Source organism: Egretta garzetta, unplaced genomic scaffold, assembly GCF_000687185.1.
Source record: "Egretta garzetta isolate BGI_Z169 unplaced genomic scaffold, ASM68718v1 scaffold139, whole genome shotgun sequence".
In the NCBI taxonomy this organism is placed as follows: Eukaryota; Metazoa; Chordata; class Aves; order Pelecaniformes; family Ardeidae; genus Egretta; species Egretta garzetta.
Window position 1 is genome coordinate 200,845 of NW_009260832.1, and position 24,917 is coordinate 225,761.

General features: G+C 40.4%; 1 protein-coding gene and 1 long non-coding RNA gene across 10 annotated transcripts in view; one reads left to right on the forward strand and one right to left on the reverse strand.

Moving 5' to 3' along the window:
* Positions 1–6: 6 nt before the first annotated feature.
* On the forward strand, positions 7–21,234 carry RMND1 (required for meiotic nuclear division 1 homolog). 9 transcript variants are annotated; one of them, XM_035902345.1, is made up of 13 exons: positions 7–338; positions 1,110–1,300; positions 1,731–2,260; positions 6,840–6,948; positions 9,855–9,930; positions 10,286–10,325; positions 14,248–14,348; positions 15,586–15,692; positions 17,679–17,770; positions 18,654–18,730; positions 19,899–20,019; positions 20,718–20,834; positions 21,089–21,234. In XM_035902345.1, the coding sequence occupies exons 3-13, from the start codon at positions 1,745–1,747 to the stop codon at positions 21,119–21,121; spliced, it is 1,389 nt and encodes a 462-aa protein (XP_035758238.1). In that variant the 5' UTR covers positions 7–338; positions 1,110–1,300; positions 1,731–1,744; the 3' UTR covers positions 21,122–21,234. The 9 variants fall into 9 exon arrangements, 8 of the variants coding, with proteins under 8 accessions (XP_035758238.1, XP_035758236.1, XP_035758235.1 ...); XM_035902343.1 differs by having other exon boundaries at positions 1,115–1,300; XM_035902342.1 differs by having other exon boundaries at positions 7–319; positions 1,115–1,300.
* A 1,895-nt stretch (positions 21,235–23,129) lies between these two features.
* Positions 23,130–24,917, reverse strand: part of LOC118453108 — a 6,592-nt gene continuing 4,804 nt past the window's right edge. Inside the window, exon 3 of the long non-coding RNA XR_004843052.1 lies at positions 23,130–24,284. This is a non-coding gene — a long non-coding RNA (uncharacterized LOC118453108). The remainder of the gene's footprint in view (positions 24,285–24,917) is intronic.

Consider the following 24,917-nt stretch of genomic DNA (forward strand, 5'->3'; position numbering starts at 1 on the left):
GCAGCCGCTGCCGTTGCAGTAGCCCTCGGTCCCGCTGGTTTCCCGGGCTGCTCTGTTCCGCCGTTCCTGGCCAGGGCCCTCTGCTGCTACCGGCCTGGCGTGAAGGCCTCTCCGTGGAATTGAGCCCATGTGGTCAGTTGAAAAATCACCCCTGGGATCGCTGTGATTCGCCACGAGGGTTTGCTGGCTGGGGAAGTAGGGGCTTGGCCCCGCTTTCCACCAGTTACCCAGTGCTGCCGGAGGCTTCTCCCCTCGTCCTGGCTCCTGACCACCTTGGGTTGCAGCCACTGAGTTTTTAATCTCTATTGATTACCCAGCGGTAACAGGCCTTTAAAAAGGTGAATGTGCCTTGTCCTGGGCAGGGTGTTCTGGGTTGCCTTTTAAATACAGGAGAAGTTTAAACTGAAAATAATAATTAGATTATTCTAATAAGTATGCAAATAACAGGCTTACAGATTGGGAAAACATCTACAAGTGAAGAGCATATAAAATTATGCCCAATATTATCTGTGGTAGCCTAAAGGTGTTTTATGTCCTTTTTTTTTTTTTTTTTTGGTAGAACTGTAGTATGCCTCTTTAACCAGAAGGAGTTTAATCCCATTTAGTTATGTCAGGGCGAGGTTTAGTTTGGGGTTTTTTTCAAGTTGTGCATGTATTGCGCTAGCATCTAGGTATACTTGTCAGGATGGAGGGCTTGTTCCAGTCAGTACACGGTGTTTTGTTCTCACAAGAAAATGCTTATTTGAACTATTGTGTTAAATGTATGCATGGTGCTGAAGATCCTTCTTCACACAGTTTTTTCAGAAATATTCTAAAATTGGCCGTTTTTTCAAACTGTACAACTTAATGGCTTTTTTTTTTTGTTAATAGCTTGACAAAGTTCGATTTTGTGTCACGAGGGAAGTGTTCTTGGTTAATAAAGGAGATGGGGGCAGGGACTTGACGCTGTGATTTTTCAGCAAGTGAAACACACCCACTGAGCTGTTCAGTCTGCTGTCTGTGAATACTTGTAAAGTTTACTTGATTAGTTCATACAGCGTAGTGTAAGTACAATAAGCTTGCTCTTAGTCCGGAATAACAGAATAAGGACACTGTCGTGTTTCCGCCAGCGCAGGCAGAGCTGCAGTCAGCCTGGGCGGTCCCTGTTGCACCAATATGCACTTGCAGGATCAAGACTGTAACCTGATTGACTCAGCTCTGGCTCTGGTCAAGACAGGTGAACGGAGCTGGATGGATCCGTGCTCAGCTGTTTGCGGTACAGCAGTTTGAGCTGATGCTGATCAGCATGTGTATTCCGGAGGTGACGTTCCCGTACGAGTGCATAGTAATCTAAGTGTTGGTTTTATTGCGTATAAAGTAATGATTCACAGTCTGATGTCCTCTTGAAGGTGTGTGCTTGCTCGTGAGTAATTTCGTCAGTGGGGTTACTGAGAGTGCAGACTGCTACACAGAATGAGCAACTGAAGGAAAAAATGCCTGTTTCCATATCGACATAGCAACCAGTTCTACTTTTTCACCATGTGTTGCAAGCACACAGCTCCATATTGTGTTTTGATCTTAATTAGAGTATTTCCATGTCATTGGGAAAAAAACTGTTTAATCCCACCAATGTTTATGTGCTTGGGAGTACTAACATGCAAAAGGAGTATGGGTCACCTTTTAGATAAGGGGAAAATAATATTACTTCTTTTCAAAGGGTTGATGGATGATTTTGTTTGTTTTAAATACAGCTCTGAGGGAAGCAATGAGACTGAAACTTCTGCGCCTTCAGACTAGATCTTTCCACGCTTTAACAACAATATGCCAATGCCAAAGCTTTAATAAAACTCGACGACCACTATTAAAACTGGATAATGAAGTTGACGGAACAGTTAACGGAACAGCTGACAGAACAGCAAAGTCTTGGAATTTGTATGCTCTGAAAACTGCTTCCCCTTGTTTGACAAGTCGATGTGTGCAAGTCAAGAATTGTCAATTGCTCCAAGGAAATGTATCGGCTTTGGGAAAAAATGCTTATTATCAGAGTGGGGAGGGGTTTTTTCCACCCTGGAAATGTTTTGGTGTGGCGATGATGGAAAACTACAACCTCAATACAGAGCATATTAAAAAGCTTAGGAACATCTCATCAAGATTTTACTCTGTTGTACCAGCTGGTAAAATTATTCCAAAACAAAGTAACCAGCTAGTTAAGAGGCCACCAAAGGCACCAAGGACCAAGCAGCCATCCAGAACTAACCAGCCGCTACTGTCAGACATGGAGGTAAAGTATAAAATTTACAGTCTGTATAACATTAAGGGAACTTCGTCAAATTAATTTAGATTCAGATTTGAGTTCAGATTAACATTTTAATGGAATTAGCATGTTTATTTGGTGAGGAGGATTTCATTATTTACCCTAATGCAGCCACAAAGAAGTTGGAACTCTGGAAACAGAAAAAAGCTTTATAGAAACTAGTGTGTCTCGTATTTTGAAGATAAAGTGGAGATTTACCAGCAATATGTAAAAAAAAAAAGTGGAGGGACAATAAGTGGTCATTAAAGTGGAAAGACAAAATCCATTGGAAAGAATTTTAACCAGTGCTCTCGAATCACATTTAATACTGAGAAACAAAGTCTAGCTTTCAGCATAATTGTAACTTTCCCTAGGTATCCTTGCTTGTCCAATTCTACCCAGTTTTAATGCTTCACTCAAACAGAAATCGAAAGTAAATAGTATAAAGTTTAGATTCAGATTAAGTTTCAGATAGGAAACGGAGGTGCAGATGTAGCCTGTGTTACCTGAGGAAGATTATTCCATGTGTAGAAATAGCACCTTGATCTCCAGAATCCTAGGTCTACAGAGTAACTGCAACAACAAACTGGTTTGGATAAAATGAGATATGATTAAGTGGAACTGTGCATACTTGTGGCTGTTTCTCCTTAAGATAGTTCTTTGCAAGCCTCAATACTAGCCAAGGCAGACCTTAAGCATACTTCAATGTAAGATCTCCAGGAAAGAAAAATCCTGGTGTCAAAGTGTTACTGCTCTCCTCAAGCTGTAACAATGACTGAGTTCCAGGGTATTGTTAATAGCATAGTATTATAAATGAGACTGAAACAAGTGTTGTGCTTCCAGAACTAGCTTCCACGTTGCAAAATATATCTATTACACGATCTACTGAATGTGAGCACAGAAACTGAAGTTTTAATGCTTGCCTCCTCGTTGTCTAAGCTTCTGTTCAATATTTTGCATGGTGAGCAGGAGTATGCTTTAACATAACATGATGACTCCATTATAGACAATTTAGTTCCCACTTGTATCTTCCCATTGCTTTGAAAAAAGAAAGAGAAGAATATTAGTCTTGAAACACTGTGTAGTGTTTCAAGCTTGTTATTCGTGCTATGACATTACATTCAGAGGTTGCTTCTTTTTGTTATTGGGTGAATTGAAGTGACATTTTTTTAGATTCTTGAGGCTTTTAAATGGCAGCATAGAATGCAAACGGTTTCTTTGATATTTTCATGTATATGCATGCAAGTAACATGCACTGCTATTTTTTCTTTCTTCCATTGTGAAGACATGGAGAAAATCCTGCCTGGTGTACTGAAAAAATAACGTACTTTCTGAGGAAGCTTCCATATGGCACAACGCTGTGCCAGAAATCACACAAACTCAGACCTAACAAAAACATTTGCTATTTTTGAATAAACGCCGTGTGGTTTTGTCAGATATATACCCCCATCTACAGGTGTACAGACAGGCCGTCACCTCAACTGCAGGCTGACGTGTTTTGGAATAAGTGGGGGTTTTTTTACCTGTTTGTGTATTTCCTTATAGATGTGTAGTACAGAGATAACTTAAAGACGTGGCTGATTTCTGCAGGTCGTAGAGCAAATGGAGAATCCTCAAGGCTTTTTTTCAGCACACCGTCAGTTTTCTCTAAATCCTGGTGTCACGACAAAGCTGACCTTGCCTTCCTGTGTTTGTGTGGAGGCAACCAGGAGCCCTGTGGTAACGCGGGCCCAATTGCCAGAGCAGGTACCTAGGGGCAGGCTGCTGCATCTTCTCCTTCCTTGTCTGCCCCGGAGGCACTCGCTCTGGGTCCACTTGCACGGTGCTCAGCCAAGATGAACCCTGTGGATCTCTGGGTGTCTTCTGCCTGGGAGGGCCTGATAGTTGGCACCTTTCTTTTGCAGAACTGTTCCTGAGTGAGGTCCTCCCCACCCCTCTCCAGCACTGGTCTTCACGTGTTGTTTACAGGCAGAGTGCTGAGCACCAGCAATGAGAAATGGTCGTGAGACCAGTTTTTCAGGGTAGGTGGAGGAGTTGCTTAAAAGCAGCTAACTGGTTTAGTCAGTCCATCAGTGAGTAGTACCACTACTCAGTTCAGTTCATCACGTAAAGTCCAATGGCATGAAAAGCCTCTGAGCTAATTTTTAATACTGTAGTCACGTAGTCTGGAAAAAGCTTGAAAATCAAGTAAAGATGTACTATTTACTATCCTTAAGATACAGACTGATTCCTATGGTGATGTGAGAATTCAAGTTCATCCTGCAGGTTTTCTTTCTTAAAAATTATTGTATGCTTAAAATGGAAGGGATGGGCTGAGGAGAATGATGGTTCCATGAGCCTGTGCAGTTGTTTGGGGCGTGAGGATCCGGAAAGTGAGTTGTTGGGGTACTTAGGATGGGTACTTGGACAACTGTTGCAGTGCTCTAGATGGAATCTCAATGAAGCCCTGGCTGTAGGCAGAAAGGAGGAGGGCGGTGAGTAGCTGGAGTTTATTTCCAGCTCCGGTACAGATCTTGTAGTCTGTTATTTTGAAGTTTGCAGGTGAAAGTGACATAGCAGAAAGCAGCAGATTAAGGTTGACTGGCCAGTTAGCACGTCTATTTTGGGATTAGCTGAATCACTCATTAGGGTATAGACTTTTTGGCTATAACTCTACCAACTATCATGGGACCTTAGACATTAGGAGTGCCTGTGGACACATCTATTTTAGGTGTCTTAATCTCAAATTACACCCAATCCAAATGTTCCTCATCAAAAAAGATTTTAGTAAAAATTTAAGTGAAAGTGTGCATTGTAAAAAAGCAAACTAGTGCATATCCAAAATGCTATTTCAGGCATATAGTCTTAGCAGCAAACTTCTGGTTCTAACTAAATGTGAAGTCTTTATGTTGAAACTGAAATTGCAGCAGTAAGACTGAAGGTCTGTCCTGTAGTACACCTGCCTTGAAATGGGCAATAGCACAAGTAATGAACTATGGAAAGCATAGAGCAGGATGGAGATTTTGAGATTATATACTAGCTAGAAGGTAAGTTTGCTCCCTTAGCTCTTGACAGAAGAGTTTCATGGCAGAGCATGTGTACTTCTAATAACCAAAGCTTTCTGGAAGAATCCGAAATATATATTTGCATTGGCACTTTAGAGATTGAGAATGGATTTGTACAGGTGAAATTTTGATAATGCAGCTTTTCAAAGGTAGTGCAGCAAGGGAACTGAAAACACAATTCTGTTCTACTGTTAACTCAGCCTCATAGCACAGTCGTGGAACTATGCCTACAAAATTTCTCACTGAATATTGTAATTACTTTTAAAGTTTATTTTCTCTTAGTGATCACTGAACTAAGATGATGTGTAAGCAAAGCTTTGGAAATGATAACAGGACGTTAATGTTAAAAAAGAAAAGAAGGTTTAAATGTGTGGACATGATTCTGATGACTGGTAACGGGCTCCCCCAAAGTGTAGAGCACCTTTTTAAGCCTTGCTGTTTGATAGTGTTATGAACGCTGTGAGAATATAATTTGGATTTTAAGCTGAAGTGTATTGTGGGTATAAATGCTTGCAGATGAGTACAGTTCTTTTGTTCATTTGTTGTTAGTTACATCCCCATTTGTATTAGTTACAAAAAGCTGGGAAGTGACTGATCCGCAATTGCTTTCTGGATATCTTCCATTGCATTGTACTGAAAAACATTATCATGGGACATACATGGTATCAGAACAAAGAAATCCAGTTAAAATGAGTAGTAGAATTTGTACATTGGTTTATTTTTTTGTTTGATTAATTGAGAAAATCTTTACGCAGATGACTCTGATTTCTTTGCCATGCATGAGTCAGTCTCATTGCATGCAAGTCAGTATCATTTTTCTAGTCATTTGTTTCAATATGGCATTTTAGTTATGATTGTGGAATATTGAGACAAACTCTGGCTGTTTTATGATGTTCAACTGTGGCATCAGTTGAGACTGTGTTGTTAGTGCAAGATTCAGCTCAGGGGGGACAGGGTAGATCTGCAGCTCCTACAGCTGGCCAGGAAGATCTTCAAGTTGGCTCGGAGCCTGGGGCTTACCTGGGCAGTGAGCTTTGTGCTTGGAAGAACGTGCTGCTTGCAGTTGCAGCTTCTGTTTGATAAGCAGGCTGGGGTAGTTGAATTCCATTTATCTTTAAAATACAGATCTTAAAGCTGATACTGGGGGTGTCTTCCTTTTGATTTCGGTGGTCAGCAAGCTGTAGGATGGGAGAGCAGTAGCAAGTGTAGCTCTACTGTTAAAGCGTTTGCTTGGCATTCAGGGAAGAAGGGTTCACTTAGTGGCTCTGTCACAAAGGTTTTTTGGTGCGACTTGCTCACGTTACCTGGTTTGATCTCAGTTTGTGATTTGCTTTCCTGCTTAACAGGGATCAAGTAATCTCATGAGTATTTGTGCATCAGGCGGACAGCATGGCAATGATGTCATAGAACAGAGTGAATACATGAAAAATATCAGACTCATGATAAATTTGAGGCAAACGATTGTCTTATGAACATCTTGCTTCGGCCTTTCCCTAACTCAAATCTTTATTCCTTTGGCACAGAATCTGATGCAGTGCACAGCCTTTGCAACAGCAGATGAGTATCATCTCGGTAATCTGTGTCATGACCTGACTTCACATGGATATGTTGAAATAACAAGTTTGCCTAGAGGTAGATTTTTGAAACATATTAAAAGCAATGTTATACCTTGGGAAATTAAATATGGGTGAGGTATATAACTTTTATAACTCATGTATTCTTATTCTGATAATACCTCCGAATATATCATACTGCCTATAAAAATACTGCTTTGCTTAAAAATTCCATTTGCTTAAAAAACACCACACTAAACCTTTCAGAATAGCAATATAGCCAGCACTTGCTGTTACCCTGTGATAATTTTTCCCCAAATTACAATTACACTAATTGTAATACTAACGTATTGAAAAATTAGATGCATGCAGGAAAAATAAACTTGGAAATCTTCTGATACAAAGAATTTCTATAGAAATTTGCTAACTGAAAAAATTCTGGAAGTTTTCTTTATTTTCATTAATCTTTCGGTAATGTGCTTCAGCTGTCAAAACAATTTTCTAATTTGAACTGTTGCATCTTCTTTCAATACCCACACTTCTATTAATGTAAATCACTGAGGGTTGGAGAGGAAGACATGCAAGAGAGAATCTTGCTGACTAAGTGAAATGAAAAAGATATACCCATAGACGCTTAGTTCTAGAAAAGAGAATGCAGTTGATACTTTTTTTGTTGTTGTTGTTATTTTTAATTGGGCCAAATATATCCTAGCAATTGTTGAATGCTTCACTTAGGCTTCAGCAAAATAATTGGTTCTGGTTTCTGTACAAAGTATCTCTGAAGACTTGGGACAGTATGGCTTGGTAATAGCTGAAGTATACTACAAGAGAAAAACAAGTGGAGCTTTTTATAGCTGAAGGAACCTTATGCCCTAGAACAGCTGTGATTTTCATATGTTGGCAGTAGAATGCTTTTTTTTTTCTTTCCTTTGAATGAACAGATTATATGAAGCTAAGAGAATGACGGATAGTAGTTATGGGCATTTCAGTAGAGGTTATCAAATATCAGGCTGCCTCTCAAACACTTAATAATCCAAGTGCAATAATACTCTGGTGGGTCTCTCTTAAACACAAGATTTACTAATGATCACCTTGCTCAGAAAGATGAACATGGAAAGACGAGGTGCTGTAGAATATAGGCTTAGTGTTGCTATATGGTTTCTTTGCATTAAAACCAATGGTGGTTTCACAGCTTCAGGATAGAAACTTTGTACAGTCCCCAGCATGACTGAATTATTGCAAGGCAAATGGTGCTGTTGCTGGTATTTTGCCCTGGGAGCGTGGCTTTTGCCAGTTCTTTCATTTCTTCATGGTGTGTATTTGACTCCTCACAATAGATACTCTGTTTATCAAAAGCTTGGAGGAAGTAATGATGAAAGCAGGTTGGATTGTGCCAGCAGATCTGATGTGTTGTGGTAGTTGGCTGTGCATGTAGCAGTGGTTGGGTATCAACTCAAACATTGAATCTTGTAAAATGGAAAAATATTAGCACATAGAAATCTAAATCAGCAATTATTGTGTGGTTTCATAGTGTTCTTCCTAAGCATTATTCTCCTCCTTGACCTCTTTAAAAACATTTTAGAGGCAGATCCTGTACCTCCACTTACAGCGGACCAAATTTTCTTCAGTTGTGTATGTTGTGGCTGGAGTGCATAAGGATAAGGGTGATATTTGAAAAGGCAAATGGTAAAATGCAGACCAATGTTTCTTCCATGGTGAACTCAAGCTTCACACCCAAAACTTGCTCTAGTGATTCGTCAAATCACATGTTTCTGAACTGGAGTAGCCAGTGAAAGACAAGTCTTTAAAGAGTTCATACAGACCAACTGTGTGGTTTCAGTTCAGATATTAGCAAAACTATATCCAATACTTGGTCATCTCTCCCTTGGCCTGCCAAGGCTCAAGCAGTAGAGCAGAGTGGACTTCATACACAGGCTGAATTTGGTGCCTTGTTGCTTGACTTGTGATTTTTCTGCAAAGGGGTTGAACTTTCTAAGGCTTGGGCATTAGGCCCTGCAAATTTCTCTTTGTGGAGTCTCGCTTTATAACAAAGGTAGGGGGTTCCGCTGGTCTAGCTTCCACTAGTTCTGCAACAAAATGAGTCATGCTGGAAGGTAGCCTTTTCTTGTCAAAACCACATCAGGACTTCTAAAACTTTTCTGGGTTAGCGAGTAATAGAGTGGAGCAGACCTGTAGGGGAAAAAAGCAAAACCCTGTTTTGAGAACCCATTATCCACATTTTGTAAGTTCTGGGGCATTTTACTTACAGTAGCTCAAGTCTGGTCCTTTGTAACAAGTGCTTGTTAGTGGTTGGAGTACCACAGGTGCATTTTTGGAGCTGTTCTTTCAGTTTAATGCAAAAAAAAAAATCCAGTTTGTGTGCTCTGACACTGTTCTGCAGTGTACGTCAGAAGTGTGGTAAATGAGGGTGGCTGGAAGATTGATTTCAAAAGCATGCTTCCAATCCGAAGGAGAATGCAGATGTACCTTCTCCTGTCTTGGGGGTATCCTTTTTCAAGTTTCTGACTATCAAAGCGAAGTCAGCAAAATTTGAGTGCAGATGAGTACCTTGCTGTATAGAAAAGAGAAAGATCTTCTGGGCGAGCAGATTTGAATGGTAATTTCTCTGCAACTGTGGGCAGACTTCCATAGGCCACTCAGGTTCTGTGTCCACTTCTGTATTCAGTTCCTGGTTATTTAATATGCCCTGCATCAGTTTTCCCTTAAGTCTTTTTGTTCTTCAAAACTGTTACATTTCATTAACTAAGGAGCCCAGTGAAGTTCAACATAGTGGCTGAGTCTGTCTAGAGAAGTGGTATAGTTTGATATTGTAGTTGTTTCCTGGCAAGGATTTCCATCAGAAAAATAAAATATGGGACTGACTGATGTGTTAGCGTGTAACTGTTAAACTGGAATTATATGTTTATAGCTATCATCTTTAGAAATTTGAATAATCCTTACATTTTTACATTTATTTCAAACTAGATGCTGCAAATGTTTTGGTGATTGGTACTGAGAAATCTGCAAAAGATGATGATCCTGGCATGATTTTTTTCTTCAGGTACGTTATAAATCATACCCAAAACATTATTTTATTAATAGCAACGATGTGAAAGAAGTAGTGCAGCTTGCTAGATCATTGCATTGTATTACCTCATGAAACTCAAGGAATAACTGTCCAAGCAGAATGATTAAGAAAAAAAACAGGATTATTTAAATGGTTAAAAAATAAGTTATCTTCTCATGTTTTCTTCATTAAATTATGGTTAAAAAGCAACTATTATATAGATTTTGTGAAGATAGTTTTAAGTTTTTTGATTCACAGTGACAAAAATTGCCACTGTACAATTTGAATATTGCATTGAACTACATTTAAAACAGTATCATTACACCTCAGTTTTTCCTTGAATTCACAGGGAAGGGGCTGTTGTGTTTTGGAATGTGGAAGAGAAAAGTGTAAGTAAAACAAAACTGTTTGTTAAAACGTCATAAGCGGATGTTTTGTCAGTCCTACAAAATCCAGCATGCCTGGGCTTTGTTTGGGAGCGTGGATCTCTCTGTGACAGCAAGGGACTGATTCTTCCTCAAATGAGTGCAGGTGCTTGCCTGCTGCTGCCCTCAAGTGTGTGGGTTGCTGATAGGTCACCTTTGCAACTTGACTTTCTGCACAGAACGAGCAAAATATACGTGGAACGTACAAAGTGGATAAAGTTTTCTACTTAAGGCTAAAAATCTGAAAACTTAATCTAGTGAGATTGACAAAAGGAAAATTCTTGCAGCTCTACATCCTGAAGTAGATCAGAAAAATCAGCCTGTGAATGGTTGGTTGAAAGGCACTAATGTAACAGAAAACGTGCTAGAAGACAAGGATCATTCTAGAGCCATTTAAGTCAAAACTATTCAAAACTTATGTCTGGATAATTTGGAAAGAGATAAAATCTGTAAGCAACTTTTAATATTGTGTTGTGTTTCTACTAGTTAGCAATTTTCCTGAAGGCAGATTTTTATTGGTTGGTATAATTGTTAGAATATGTTGATATTGAAATGACATATGCCTTATGATAACTTGGTGCTCTTTACTGAGCAAGAGGGATATGCCACGGGCATATCTATTTTTATGAACATATTTATATAATTTTTTGTATATATATATTGATTTTTATTACTGTGATTAAATACAACTGGATTCTAGATACAAAGGGAAAAAGTATCGAACTTATCTGTAGGCAGAGTGTGTGAAATTGAACAGCGTATTAAGTAGATGGTACTGAAATGCACAGAAGTTCACAGGAGGATTTTCTCTAAGGTGAATGAAAATACAGAGCAGTTGTTTCCGGACGTGTTATTTCTGGATTCAAGTTCGCTTTTTCTATTTCAGACACGAAATGTTCCTGATTTCCTGTCTGGTTTGGGGGGGGTTCAGTGTATCAGCTGGCCTACAAAAGGTTACTAGTTCTCCCTTCAAACCTTGCCTGTAGCACACTTAGGATGCTATGGCTGTAACTGATGCTACTGATGCACAGGTGTTACTGAAGACTAGCTGACTAACTCCTGTTGATTTTTATGAGTTGGGCACCTCTGCCCACTGGAGTACTCTGAAAAATCCTGTTTGTTGTACATGCTTAAGGACCTTTGAAAATTTGATACCACGTTTTTCTTGTCAATACCAGTACCTTTAGTTGATCCAAACTGCCTCTTTCTGCTTTTTAAAAAAGTTTTCACTTCCAAACAACTTGCTCAAAGCGAGGAGGTCTTTTTATGCACACGTTTTAATGAACTGAAACGAAAAAAAAAAGCCACCGAACTGGTCTGTAAAACAGAAACTGAAAGTAATTCAGTAAAACAGAATGTAGAGAATCACTGTGACAAAATGGCTTTTTAAAAGTACTCCAGAATGACTGTTAGGAGAAGAAAAACTATTTTAAACTAATGGACACTTAACAGAAGACGTAATAACTACAGACCGATCATGAATAGACATTTAAAATGAAAAACACTGTTGTTGATTTTTATGAGTTGGGCACCTCTGCCCACTGGAGTACTCTGAAAAATCCTGTTTGTTGTACATGCTTAAGGACCTTTGAAAATTTGATACCACGTTTTTCTTGTCAATACCAGTACCTTTAGTTGATCCAAACTGCCTCTTTCTGCTTTTTAAAAAAGTTTTCACTTCCAAACAACTTGCTCAAAGCGAGGAGGTCTTTTTATGCACACGTTTTAATGAACTGAAACGAAAAAAAAAGCCACCGAACTGGTCTGTAAAACAGAAACTGAAAGTAATTCAGTAAAACAGAATGTAGAGAATCACTGTGACAAAATGGCTTTTTAAAAGTACTCCAGAATGACTGTTAGGAGAAGAAAAACTATTTTAAACTAATGGACACTTAACAGAAGACGTAATAACTACAGACCGATCATGAATAGACATTTAAAATGAAAAACACTGTTTTAAAATACCCGAGTAGGGAGGTTGTGCAACTGCTTCCCCGCCAAAAATAGCAGGGGCAAAAAGCAAAACTAGCTTTGAGGTAGAGTTTCATCTGATTTCTTGAAAGGAAATTGTGTGACGTGACTGCCTGTAATAGCAAGAGTTTGTATTTGGTGAATCCAGGCAACTCTTCTCAGTAAATGTACTGTGTCACAGGTAGCCCCTTCTATAAAATTAGGCTGGGCCTAGAAGAAGCTTGCATCAGTCAGTGGAAGCCTTTGTATTACTCTGATTAGACAGAAGCAAGCTGCCACTGAAATACAATTTCTCATTATCCAGAGCAATGCAGGAACTTTGGAAGTTACGCATATTACAAGACACACGAATTGCACAGAATCGGTTATAGTCTGTAAAGCTTCATTAAATCTTGCTCTGTACTGGCCCTGGGAGGCCTGAGCTGGTTGTAGTTCTGGAAGGGACTGTTAGTCTATTAACAGCATAATTACTACTGTATTAGTAATGATTTCACGAAGCCAGCTAGAGCACCTGGATCCAAGAGAACACACTCTTGAAGCCTGGTGTGCTCCGTTAGGGACTGCCTGTTAACACTGGCACTGTTTTAGCAGGGTTTGCGTTGCAGAACTGTCCCTGGACACGGCGTGGCTGGTTGGCCAAGCTGACTGGCCTAACAGCAGATGCTTCCTTGCTTAAGAAATGAAAATAATTTTTCATACCCTTTTTTAGCACAAGACTTGGAATATATGGCAGGGGGGAGCCATGCTAATATTAAAATCAGGGTTATGAAACAAGCAGTTGCAGCGGTAGCGTTGAGGTGTTTTTAGTGATAAATGTTATCATGTTTTACGCAGATAGTACCACCAAAATTCTTGAAAACAATGAAGGAAGTTAGCACTGCAAAGAAAATACCTCTTGCAGGCGATCGAACAGATTATTTTTTTTTTTGAGTGCTTAACCTGGAGAATATTCTTTGTGAACAATTTGCTAGCATACAGTTTTGCACTAAAAGATTAATGATTCTCTATTCTTTTGAAGAGAGTGTTTTAAGTATGACTTTGTAGAAGATTATCCTCTTTAAAGAATTTAGGCATCAAGTCTATTGTGTTTTCATGGGTTTCTTTTTTTATTGGCTGCTGTGTAGCTAAATGCCTTTAAAAAAACTGAAGATGAGTGCTTTTTTTTAGTTCAGAATTTGCTCTAATTGCAGAATGATTTTCATGAAGGAGCCTTGTAGCACATCGAAAGGAACAAGGATGAGGGATTCTAAGTCATATGTCAGAGGAGAAAGTTTTGTGAGAGAAAAGGGCTCTTTCTTCTTGCATCAGGTTTTAGTGTGCTTGAGAATAAAATGAAAAATTATATTACTTCTGCAAGTAAAATTGTACATTTAACTGTTTACAGGGTTGAATATGGGCAGCTGAAACCATTTTTAAACAATTCTGTAAAGGATTTCTGTAATGTAACCCAACCTCTGGTAGCTGAAACAAAACTATTGATTTTAGCAGCAAACTAGTAATCTTGGCAGAAACACCCACCTGATGTACTTACCCTAAAGACTTATTCCCACACTCAAGACATCTGCCAATATCTTGTACAGTGCGTTGTTGTAACACAAAATACGTTCGCATTGTCTTTACTGCTGCTATGATTAATCCTTGCCCTGTTTTATATATGCAGGCATTAAATGATGTTTTAGTCTTCACAGATTCCTTGCAGTTGTTCATAGCCACAAATTCTTCCACACAGCTACAGATAGCTTCAGAAGTAAACTGTGTTAATAATCACTTCATTACTTAGCACACCTATTTATTGTTATTCAAATAACTTCAGCATGGAAGTTGCATTCCTCAATCTATTACATGCTAGATCTTTGTAGTGGGATAGTATACTGCGTGGTGACTGTTCCTATGTGTGCAATTGTCTTTTTCTTAGATGAAGAATATCATGCGAGTGCTAGAACAGCATGAAATTCAGCCATACGAAGTTGCACTCGTCCATTGGGAGAATGAAGAGATGAACTATAGAATAGGAGAGTAAGTATCTGCCGGCACTCTTGATATAAAAGCTAACAGACATCTGAAACAAGTTCAAGCAAAAGCAGCTAGTAAAAATATACTTTTCCTTACTCTTTTTCAAATAAGTAAAATAAGGAAAGGAGAAAACAGTAAATCAAAATTGACAAGTTTTGCTGAACTGCTAAGTTTGCAAGTAATGGCCTTTGTGACTTGGTTATGCACTAGATTTTGTGAATTATGAAGCTCCATGCCCACACAACTGAACATGTTCTTCGGCGATCCCAAACAAAAACAGTGTACCTCAGAAAAAAATAAATTTGCGTTATTGAGACAAATCTGATTTTAAAGAGGATTTTTCTGCATAAGCTTTCCTTAGTGCCCATTAGGTTCATATATAAAGATTTAATTCTGCACATATTTCACTTGTTAGGAAGGTTGTAACTTGAATACCATGGAATGATAAACTTGGCAAGTTGTCCCGCCTTGTTAAATAATGCTTTTTCATCATGGGGAGCAAATGATCTCTGCAGAAATACTTCTCAATGTAAATGTTATAAAAATTATCTGTAATTTCCCAACAGCACCAAAAAACAACTCCTAGGCAGGACACTATAACACTAGGAGCTGAGCTCATGAGGCTGAGCTTATTTAAGGTAACCTGAGGACAGGTTTTTGTTTTTTCCTGGCCATTTGAAAACTGCATGTACTATCCAGTTGTGTAATCTGTGATTCCTGACCTATTGCATTGTGTTTATGCAAGTTTCGTAGTGAGATTGACATAATAAGTTGAACCACTCTTATGCCCCCTTTTCTTTGCGGCTGGCCCCCTACACAAGAGAGGTTTTGGAGAAAGTAACATCATAGCAGGGAGGGAATGATGTTGATCAAAGTGACAGAATAAATGAAAAACAGAAACAGAGAGATAATATAGGAGGTAGAGAGCAGGAGAGAGGCCAGCATCCTGCTTACTCTGCGTTATCTGTGTGTATACAGTGATGCTTGCTGCACTTTCATTTAAACCTAGAAAATTTGGTCATAATATTAGTCTTGGACTGAGGAACTAATTTTCAGTGATTTGCTTTGGTTGTTGTCAGGTTGAATGCGAGTAAAATGCAAGGATGGGGATGATATCCATATAGATAGGGCTTGCCTTGTACAAATAACCAACCAACCTTTCTTGCATTGTTGATTGTTCTTTAAATGTGCCTTTGCCAGTGGCTTAGTCAATGAAGATGCTTCAATCCTGTTTTAACAGAGGTCAGTCAAAGCTTCATAAAGGAGAAATCTTGTTAAATTCTGAGCTGGATAGCGATGAAGTTGTTCTACAGAAATTTGCCTTTTCAAATGCCCTTTGTCTTTCTGGTGAGTTAATATTGTTTGTAATACCAGCCTATGCTACAGATTTTGTGAAATGTCATTGTAAGTGGGACTTGTACAGTGACAGGTTGGAGAAGACTCGGTGTCCGGTTTAGGCATTTGTGCTTCAGTGGGAGGATTTGTTTTCAAAGCTTTTACCTTATTTTCTATAAACTGGAATTATCTCATTCAATGTAAATCATCTTAAAGACAAACAAAGCGCATTAAGAAACGTACTTTGCAAAAGATACACATTCCCCTGAGCATCCCATTCCCCACCGTTGAGAACTATTCTAGGATAGCAACAAGTGCAGAGGTCAGTGTTAGAAACCTGTCAGTAATCTTGGGTAATTCATCCTGATGCCGATTCCTCTCACAAAAAGCTAGATGCCAGCGTGCCGGGTGCGGAGGTGTGCCAGTGTCAAGGTGTGGACCAGAGTCACAGATAATGTTTTCCAGGCTTCTTGGCCGTGGCTGCATGCCATAGGTGGTGCTTCTGTCAGGGGTCAGCGGGAGGCATTGGGAAGAAGTTGGGCTCGGCAGTGGTGCTGCTGCTTGAGGGAACACGCAGTAGAAGCGAGCAGCTGTAAGACCATCCTCCGAAAGACCTTTAAAGGAAATCTGGTCTGTCTAGCCCCTACGGCTTTTAGGGTAAGTTACAGGATTCCTGTAGTATTTGGGGAAGCACACCTTTAAACAGAAGGGACATCAGGAAACAGAATGCATGTTTTTGAAGTGATGCACCACTTGATCAAAGAGTACAGCATAACTAAATGGTTTTTGACTGACGAGGGAAGAGCTGTTGAGAAAAAAAGCCTTTGGTTCTCTGTAGTTTTCCTATTCATAAAGCCGCTGCATGGAAGAGTGGTGCCACATATAATGGAGAAAGGGATTTATTCCCGGGAGATAACTGGTACCAATTTACATTAGCGCAAGACACGGACATCATAAAGGAAAACGGTTCAGTAATGTTCAATAAAAATAAAGGATGCAAGTCTAGTCCAAGTCAAATTTATGACACAGCAGAAACCAACCTCTGTCAAATAATCGGTGATAGCTGAAATGACTATTGGCTTTTTTTCAGGGGCTAAATTAAATGTCATTTAAGTCACCAACTTGGATTAGGCCTCTGTATTCAAAAGATGAGCGTGAAAAATCCTCGGCATTGGATTTACTGTCATTGTCCTGACTAGATGATACTATCAATTACTACCACCGAAGAGTTCGTTTTGACAATTAAATCTTCCCTGCTTAATTTTTCTGAGTGAATAGGATTAATTTTTGATCTGTTGCTACTTCCTTCTTGTCTGAGAATCTGCGGACTACAGAACAAAGGACTAAGTTATATCATCTGCCTGGAGGAGCATCTTTCCAGGCTCAGGCTGAGGCGTAGTAGAATTTGCATTGCCATTGCCCGTGCTGAACAGCTTCTATAGAAGAGAAGCTGTATCTTCAGTGAACAGTACATTCACCTAGAAACAAAATGGGAGATTGCTTACGTTTGAATTTGGCTTCAACAAGTACAGGTGGTGTGTCTATACAAGCGAACTCTCCATGGTCTGAGTGTGCTGCAACAAGTACTGGACAAATGGAGAGCAAGAGTTCTGCAGGACACTAGAGATGTGGTGGAGATTCTCGAGTGGCACCACATGAAGTCAGCACGGCTTGTTATCTCCAGCCCCCTTGGAATGTAGTTTGCAAAGGCTTCGTATATAGGGTAGAGCACTTAAACACACAGCTTTTGAGCTGAAGCAAAGACTCTGCAGGATCTGAACTGATCGTGTGGAGAAGAGAGCTACAGTCAAGGTGGTGCCGCTTGTGGAGCTCCAGCAGCGCCCAACCCAGATTTGTCCGCAGATGCTTGAACACTGATGGCATAGTATTAACAGTAGTGTGCTACAAAAAAATGTTTGTATGTATGAACGTGCCTCGAGGCAGCATGTTTGCAGATTTGAAGTTACGATGATTGGAAAGGATATCTGTGCCTCACAGTGTTCTGCTTTGTCGCCCCTGTTGCAGTGAAGCTGGCTATTTGGGAATCGTTATTGGATAACTTTGTGGAGTCTATCCAGTCAATTCCTGAGGTGAGCTCTCGTCTGTACCTCTCCCCTCCTTTTCTCCTGTGCTTTGTAGAAGATCAGTCCAGGCACAGCTGAAGATACGGGAAAACCAATTGAATGCTTAGCGTTTGATGGTAAAGCTTCAAGGGAAGCTCAAGAACACCTGCAAAGTGGTGGGACAAGAAATCATCAGTCTCTTTTAGAGGGTTGGGCGCGGGGTTCTGCATTGGAGTAACGTTTCCCTTGTGCCACTGTCACCTGCCTATGTTGAATGTGTTTGCCTAACAGGACAAGCAGTGTTTAAAAACCTGGTCAAACATGGCGTGTGGCAGCTTGGGCTGAAAGTAATGTGCTTTAACTTGAATATAATGAAGAGTTTGAGTCAATTACTTAAAGCACAGTTTTTCATGAGACTTAATCAAAGCACGAAGCCCATATAATGTCGCGTATAGAAATGAGATTCATAGGGTTCAAAAGATAAATACTTTTTTTTTTTTTAATGAAGGAGATAAATGGCAATACATTGTTATAAGGAAAAAGTCTATAAAAAGGCTAAGTAGTGGCAAGGTAAAAGAACACTGTTGTGACTTAAAAGGAAGAATAGCAGGAAGAAAAAACAAATGATCTCTTGTTCAGGAAATTATTCATAGAAAATGCTCCAGGATTTTGTATTGATACTGATGGCATACTCAGTGATTTATTAAAAAACCTGGCTGAACAGTTGCACGGTGATACTCTCACAAAGCTAGATAAGCAAGGCACTAAGCAAACAAAACTCAAATGTTGGTAAGTATGATATGCCTTCAGATTTTAACTCATGTACGTACTTCAGGCTGTAGAACTCCAGGCTTCTTAACTTCTAGTGCATGCTACCTGATCAAGCAGTGAGAAACTTGTTACTCTGCAGATCCTGAAGTCACGAAGGAAGGTGAAACTGTCTCATGCAGATGTAATGCAGAAAATTGGAGAACTCTTCGCATTAAGGTAACTTTTTTTGGTTATTTACAAAACACTGTATTACACAAAACTTAATTTTTAAGTTATGCACAATACAAAGACCAGAATACACACTAAACACGGTGGGGTGGGGCTGGGGGGAAATCCCCCAACCGTCTTTTGGCTGGAGACTCCATCCGCTCTTACGTTAGTCAGAGGACCCAACTGGCTGACTGGCTCACCACTGCCACCTCAACTATAGACAGGCACTAAGCAGCATGTTGTAAATGGCCAAAATCCACACCCTTTTCCCTCCCTGGGCCCAGCAATGCATGTCTCGTAACCAGTAATTATAGCAGATACTGGAGTACGCAAAGGATACCAGGAGGAAGCACAGGGGTAGGTTGAACTGTTAGCTATGGCCTACAGTTAGTAAAACTTTTCTGTGGGCTCTGTTCTTCCCCTGACTTACTCAGAAACCACTGCTGCACTGTAAGAATTCAGTGGGATTTTTTTTCCCTCTCAAGTGAAATTTGGCCATTGGGATACAGAGCATTATACACTCTTTTACAAAAAAACCCTCAAAGCCAGTGAAGAAAGAGGTAAATTTAAAAAGCAATTCCTATTTTAAACATCAGATTTTATATCCCTACTTGAAGGCCTGTTCAGTAATGATGTTCTAAGTGTCCAAAGATTTAAGTGAGCGGTAGGTTGGGGGTGGGAGATTTTAGCTCTTGGCCTTTATCATGCTGAGACAATAGCCTGGTTCTGAAAGGTGCGCTGTGCTCACACAGCCAGCATGCAGTGCCAGTCACCCTTAACAGTTCTGAGGTACAAGCAAGCTGTTAAGGAGCTCGCTGGTAAATGTAATCCAGGTACTTCAGCTTCAGCGAGCTACTAGTGTATAGTCAAGGACTTCTCTTCTGCAGATATTCAAAAGTTAAGGAAGGTGACAAGTTGGAGGCAATGTTGACACAAGGCAGAAGTCATTTATGCTCAAAACTGTTACTCAGTACAGCATTCTCCAGAAAGTTTCAGGAGATGTGACCCATTTTAAACAAACACTACAGTTTCATTTTTATGAAAGGAGATTCTTTTCACATTTTACTTAAAACTTACAGGAAAATTCTCCTGTTTCTTCTAACTGCTATGTAAATATTTGCTCCTATATTCACCAAAGGGAAGTGTGAACTATTGTAGTACCCGTTCTTTTTAGGCACCGTATAAATCTGAGTTCAGACCTGCTAATAACACCTGACTTCTACTGGGACAGAGAAAAACTGGAAGAGCTTTACGACAAAACTTGCCAGTTTCTCAACATTAATCGCCGAGTTAAGGTGGGTGTCTTACTGCTAGGAGAATTTTCCACACTCAGATCAGCTGTCTTTGGCTCAGCAAGGTTACAAACCACTCCACAAATGCCTGTTCTAATTGTGGAAACTGAATAAAAAATAATAGGATCCCATACACTGTCCCCTTCTCCATGTGTTCGTAACCCACTCGCATCTTTTACCCAGTTTAGGTTAACAGCCCTGCCTCACATGAATCGATTGCTTATTTCCTGAGCCACTAAATTAGGCTTTATGCAGTTATAAGAAGAGGAGATTTAATTCTTTTTCTGAAATGTGTGCAAGAAAACAAGTTAAAAAATTGAGATGTGAAGCAGTTGTCTTATTGACATGGTCATTCAGGTCGTGGTACAGCAACCTTAAATATTTAGCTACTTTTGAGGCATTCCAATTAGCTGCATCTAATTTTGCTTGTGCCTGTTTTCATGAGTAGATACCACCCAGAAGCAGTTTAATACCTGCAGATGCATATCTAAATTTCTGTTATTTTTCTGAACCTATTGAAATAATAGACTCGCAGTGAAACTTCTGTTGCTTGTGCATGTGGCCTTACAGGACTTTCTGTTCTATTCTTTCGCCTTTCTAGTTCTGTTCAGTGAGCCCTTCTGTGGATTGTGTTTCTTTTCTTTAGCAATCTCATTCCACTTAGGAATCCAGATTTGCCATATATTTGGAATCTCTTGCAGGTAATGAATGAAAAGCTTCAGCACTGCATGGAGCTGACAGACCTAATGCGAAATCACCTGAACGAAAAGCACACTCTGCGCCTCGAGTGGATGATAGTAATACTCATCACCATAGAGGTTCGTGGGGTTTTTTTCCACTATCACATTGAAAATGTAATAACAAGTGCAATTTATATACTTCATAATCTGAGAATCAAGATTATTTTATTAATGTAACGTACGGTACAAGGGGATTAGTCTTCAGTTCTTTGCAAGTAACTTTTGACTTGCAGCTATAGTTATTTTTCAGATTATCTTGTTTACATTGTAAGCTGTTTTAAGCATTATTAAATCAAATAAGAATTCGTATTGGTGTGTTTGCTATTCCACAGGTTCTATTTGAGCTTGCAAGGGTAGTTTTCTGAGGATGGAATGAACTCGTGAAGAAAGAAACTGACAAGACCACAACAACCATATGGCCCAGAAAATTCCTGTCTATCACATGCTCCTGGAAAGTAGTGGAACTGTGTCTCTTGATAAATATGTACATCTTTTACAGAAATAAAAAGAAAAAAAAAATTAGTCTGTGAACATTATTCCCAACGGCTGTACTAGTGGTGTTAAGTCTTAGTCTATGGATATGCTAGTGTAAAGCTGAGATGCTAACAATGTGTTTGTAGGGGAAGTCTTCTAGCGAGTAGGCCCGGATGCGTGCAGGACTCGTGCAGAAAGAGATTTAGCTCTGTCTCCTTAATAAAGATGGACAGAAGGACAGATCCCTTCTGTGCTGACGGTATTAACTTGGTGAAGGGCTCTACAGCCTTGTCCCCTTGACAGTTAAAAAGATGCTGAGGACCTAACTACTTCATGCTTTTCAGACTGATGAAAATTTCCCTGTCCCAGGCTTGGAAACAGCACTGACTCTTTGCTTTCCTTAAGTTACCCGGCATGATTTTAATACACCTGGCAGGTATATTTCATGTTATGTTCTACCTATGCTCATCACAAAAAAATATTTACATACCTGTATGGGAATACATTTATTTAGAAGGTATTCATATAAAAGGGGAACCAGCTGAACTTTATCTGAGGTCACAGGAAGCTGTAGCAGAATGAGAAACTAAAGTTCCCAAGATTTCTCTATTACTAGACTGCACCTTATCCTGTTACCTGATTCTTACCAGTACAAGTTGCAAGGAATAAATTAGCATAGGGTAAGAGGTCTTACTTATCCTCTAAGGTAAAAATTTCCTTTTTTTTTAATCTACTCCTAGTCTACAGGTCTGCAGCTTGCTATCTCCAGAATGCTCTTAGGAAAAGATGAGGGGATTTCTTTTCCCCAGCAACTTTTCTTTCTAAACGTGTTTTCAGGAACTACTACACAACGCTATTTTATCACCTTTTTCAAAATCAGGTTAGTCCGGTGCATTGCCTCAAGAACATAGCCCAAGAATTTTGTTAAAGGCTCCTGAAGCATCATTAACAAGCCACGATGACTAAATTCAGGCTAAAAGTGCAATTAAGTTTGCAGTAGCTTACTGTTCTCTCTTCACCTGTAAACAGTATTTCCGAGTGTGATTAGACTCCTGTTGAAACACATCAAACACGTGCAGGGGAAATAGAATAGAGACAGGCAGAGCTAGGAAAAACATCTGGCTATAAACCCATCCCTTTGCCGTAAGGTTACCAGTGCCATGGGAGCCTCTTTGAGAAGCAGCAGCTCCTCTTAAATAAGAGTCGGGTTTCTCCTCAGAACAGGTCACACCTGGGGTTCCTGGTTCTAGAACAGCTTGACTACTGCTGTCTGAGCTGCTGAGATGGTCTGAACCATCAGCCCCACTCACAGAAGTGAACTGGTCAGCAGAAGGGCTTGGTGACAAAGTACACTACGGAACAGCTCCTCAGCACCCATCTCTCTACTTAGACAGGGTTATTATAGAAATAGTACATCAAATCCTTTATGCAGTAGAAAAACTTGCCGAGTACCACTTAGTTCCAGTAATGGAGAATTAGGCTACCTCTTAATTGTTATTTTTCTAGCAAACATTTTTCACCCCTTTAGACAAATACGCTTTTTTCCCCCCATTTGAGTGTAGTATACTCAAGAACGTAAGTTCCCATTCATCTCACATTTGATGTTTCAGTATTTCAGCTAAATTGCCGAAATGTAAATTTGCAGGCCAACTGCATCTATCGGGGAGAAGTGGTTTTAACAAAGTCATTTGAGGACTCCTAGATGCCCTCCAGAAGCATGAAGTGTCGAGGCTTGATTATCTCAAGTGTTCTCTCTTGGGACTGTATTTAAGAGTTACCAAGTCAAACGCCTCAAAACAAAGGAAGCATGGTTACTTTAGAAACCTTAAATCAGTTGATACCAGCCCATAAAACCATAGCTGCAAATTCACGCTCTTCTCCCCGCCAAGCCCCCAACCCCATTTACTGTGATGAGTGGCTGTTCACAGTTTTGCAGCTTCAGTTAAGCCTTAACTGGACATGAAAACTTTGTATCCATCTTTTTCACAAGTACCCAGTGGCAGCTGCATCAAGGTGTGAGGGTTTTTGTTCCAAGAGGAACCGTACCACCTCTTGGGAAGTGAGCATATTCTCACTCTGTTACGTGCAGGGAACCAACGCCACGCTGGGATACTTGAGCGCGTCAAGAACCTAACTTGAGCTGTCACAGCGCGATATACGCAGAGAGCAGAGCCCTCCTGCAACCAGACGGCACGTGGGAAACTCTCCCCACCGGCAGTCTCTGTTTCTGCTTGAACCTGGAGATCTCACGGGGACCCTGTGCAAGCGGGCGCATGGCCTGGCCGGGAGGAAACTGTATGGCAGGGGCAAGATGGGGCTCCCATTCCAGAAGCAACACAGACCCGCTTTAGCGGCGAGAACGCGCCCGTCTCTCGTCTGCCTCCTCCACCGCACGCCTTCCCGGTGCAGCTGGAAAGAACCGTCTTTGCTACGCGGTTTGCACAGTTCGAGTCTTCACCAAAATGGGTCTATTCTAACCAGTAAGGGTCATCTGGGGGAAAAAAGATAAAGACGCCATAGCAGTAAATACAGAATACACAAGGAAAACTGGAGTAGAATCTTAGTATATCCAGAACTCTTAAAATTTTAGCCTTTTTAACAAAATAAAGACTGGACAGCAAAATTCTGTTCATACGGAACCTCGTTAGACCATCCTTTATTATAAGGATCCCAACTGTGCAGACGGCTTCTATTTGTGGTTTTTTTCCATCAGATGAGGTACGGGACAACTTCTACATGATTTTCTTTGGCAGATCTGCTAGAAAGTTGTCCTAAGAGTAGCTACTTGCAAAACAGCACAGAATGCCAGGAGTTGGGACTCCCGACTTCCAGTCCCATTTTTGTGGGGTAACAGCTCTACTGGCTGCAGAGTCAGTCCCTGTTCTCAGTCGTGGTGTTCAGCACATCAGCCCTGCTGGCCAGATGCACATACGTGACACCTCCCTGCCAAAATCTCACGTATTTCTCTCTGCAAAGATAACCCATGTTCAGTGCAGCCAGCACACAACGGCTTCTCTAAGAAGGATGACATGATCTCCAACTTCAAGCACCTGCCTGAAACAAAATTACAAGAACACCAAAGCATGTAAGAAAGAGTCTCCCCTTCCCCATCCTACCTCAGTCCCAAGGACTGAACAAACTTCAGTTCAAAGTTTCATAAGGGGAGAAAAAAGCCAGATACTTTGTGCCCACCTAAATGAGTTTGTTTACTGATAGCCAAGTAACAAAGTTGCCTTGTAAGGAATGTGCCAGACATTAAGACAAGGCATAGACGGATGTCCTTGGTGGTGACGATAACAGTTGTGGACCTTTTCCAATTTGTGGACCCTTCATATGGCATAAGCCAGTTTAGAGACTGCAAAAGGTGTGCTGAGATCACCAGTCTACTTCGCTCAGTCACTTTCCCCAGATCACCAAGATACCGTCCAAGGAAAGTCTACTGGCTGGAAACCACCCATCTCCGACGTGCCCCCCTCCTTCACCGGGTGGCATTTAACATCTGCCAGGAGTCCCATTATCCTTGCCTACAGACTGGTTTATGATACTAGTGTGACAGCTACCAAAAAGAAATGCAGAGTCTGAGGTACGCAGATATGCAGATACAGTAAGTGATATGCACGGGGTTTAAAAACCAAAACCACAGCCCAAAACGCTTGTCGTCTTGGGGAGGGGGGGGGGGGGGGGGAA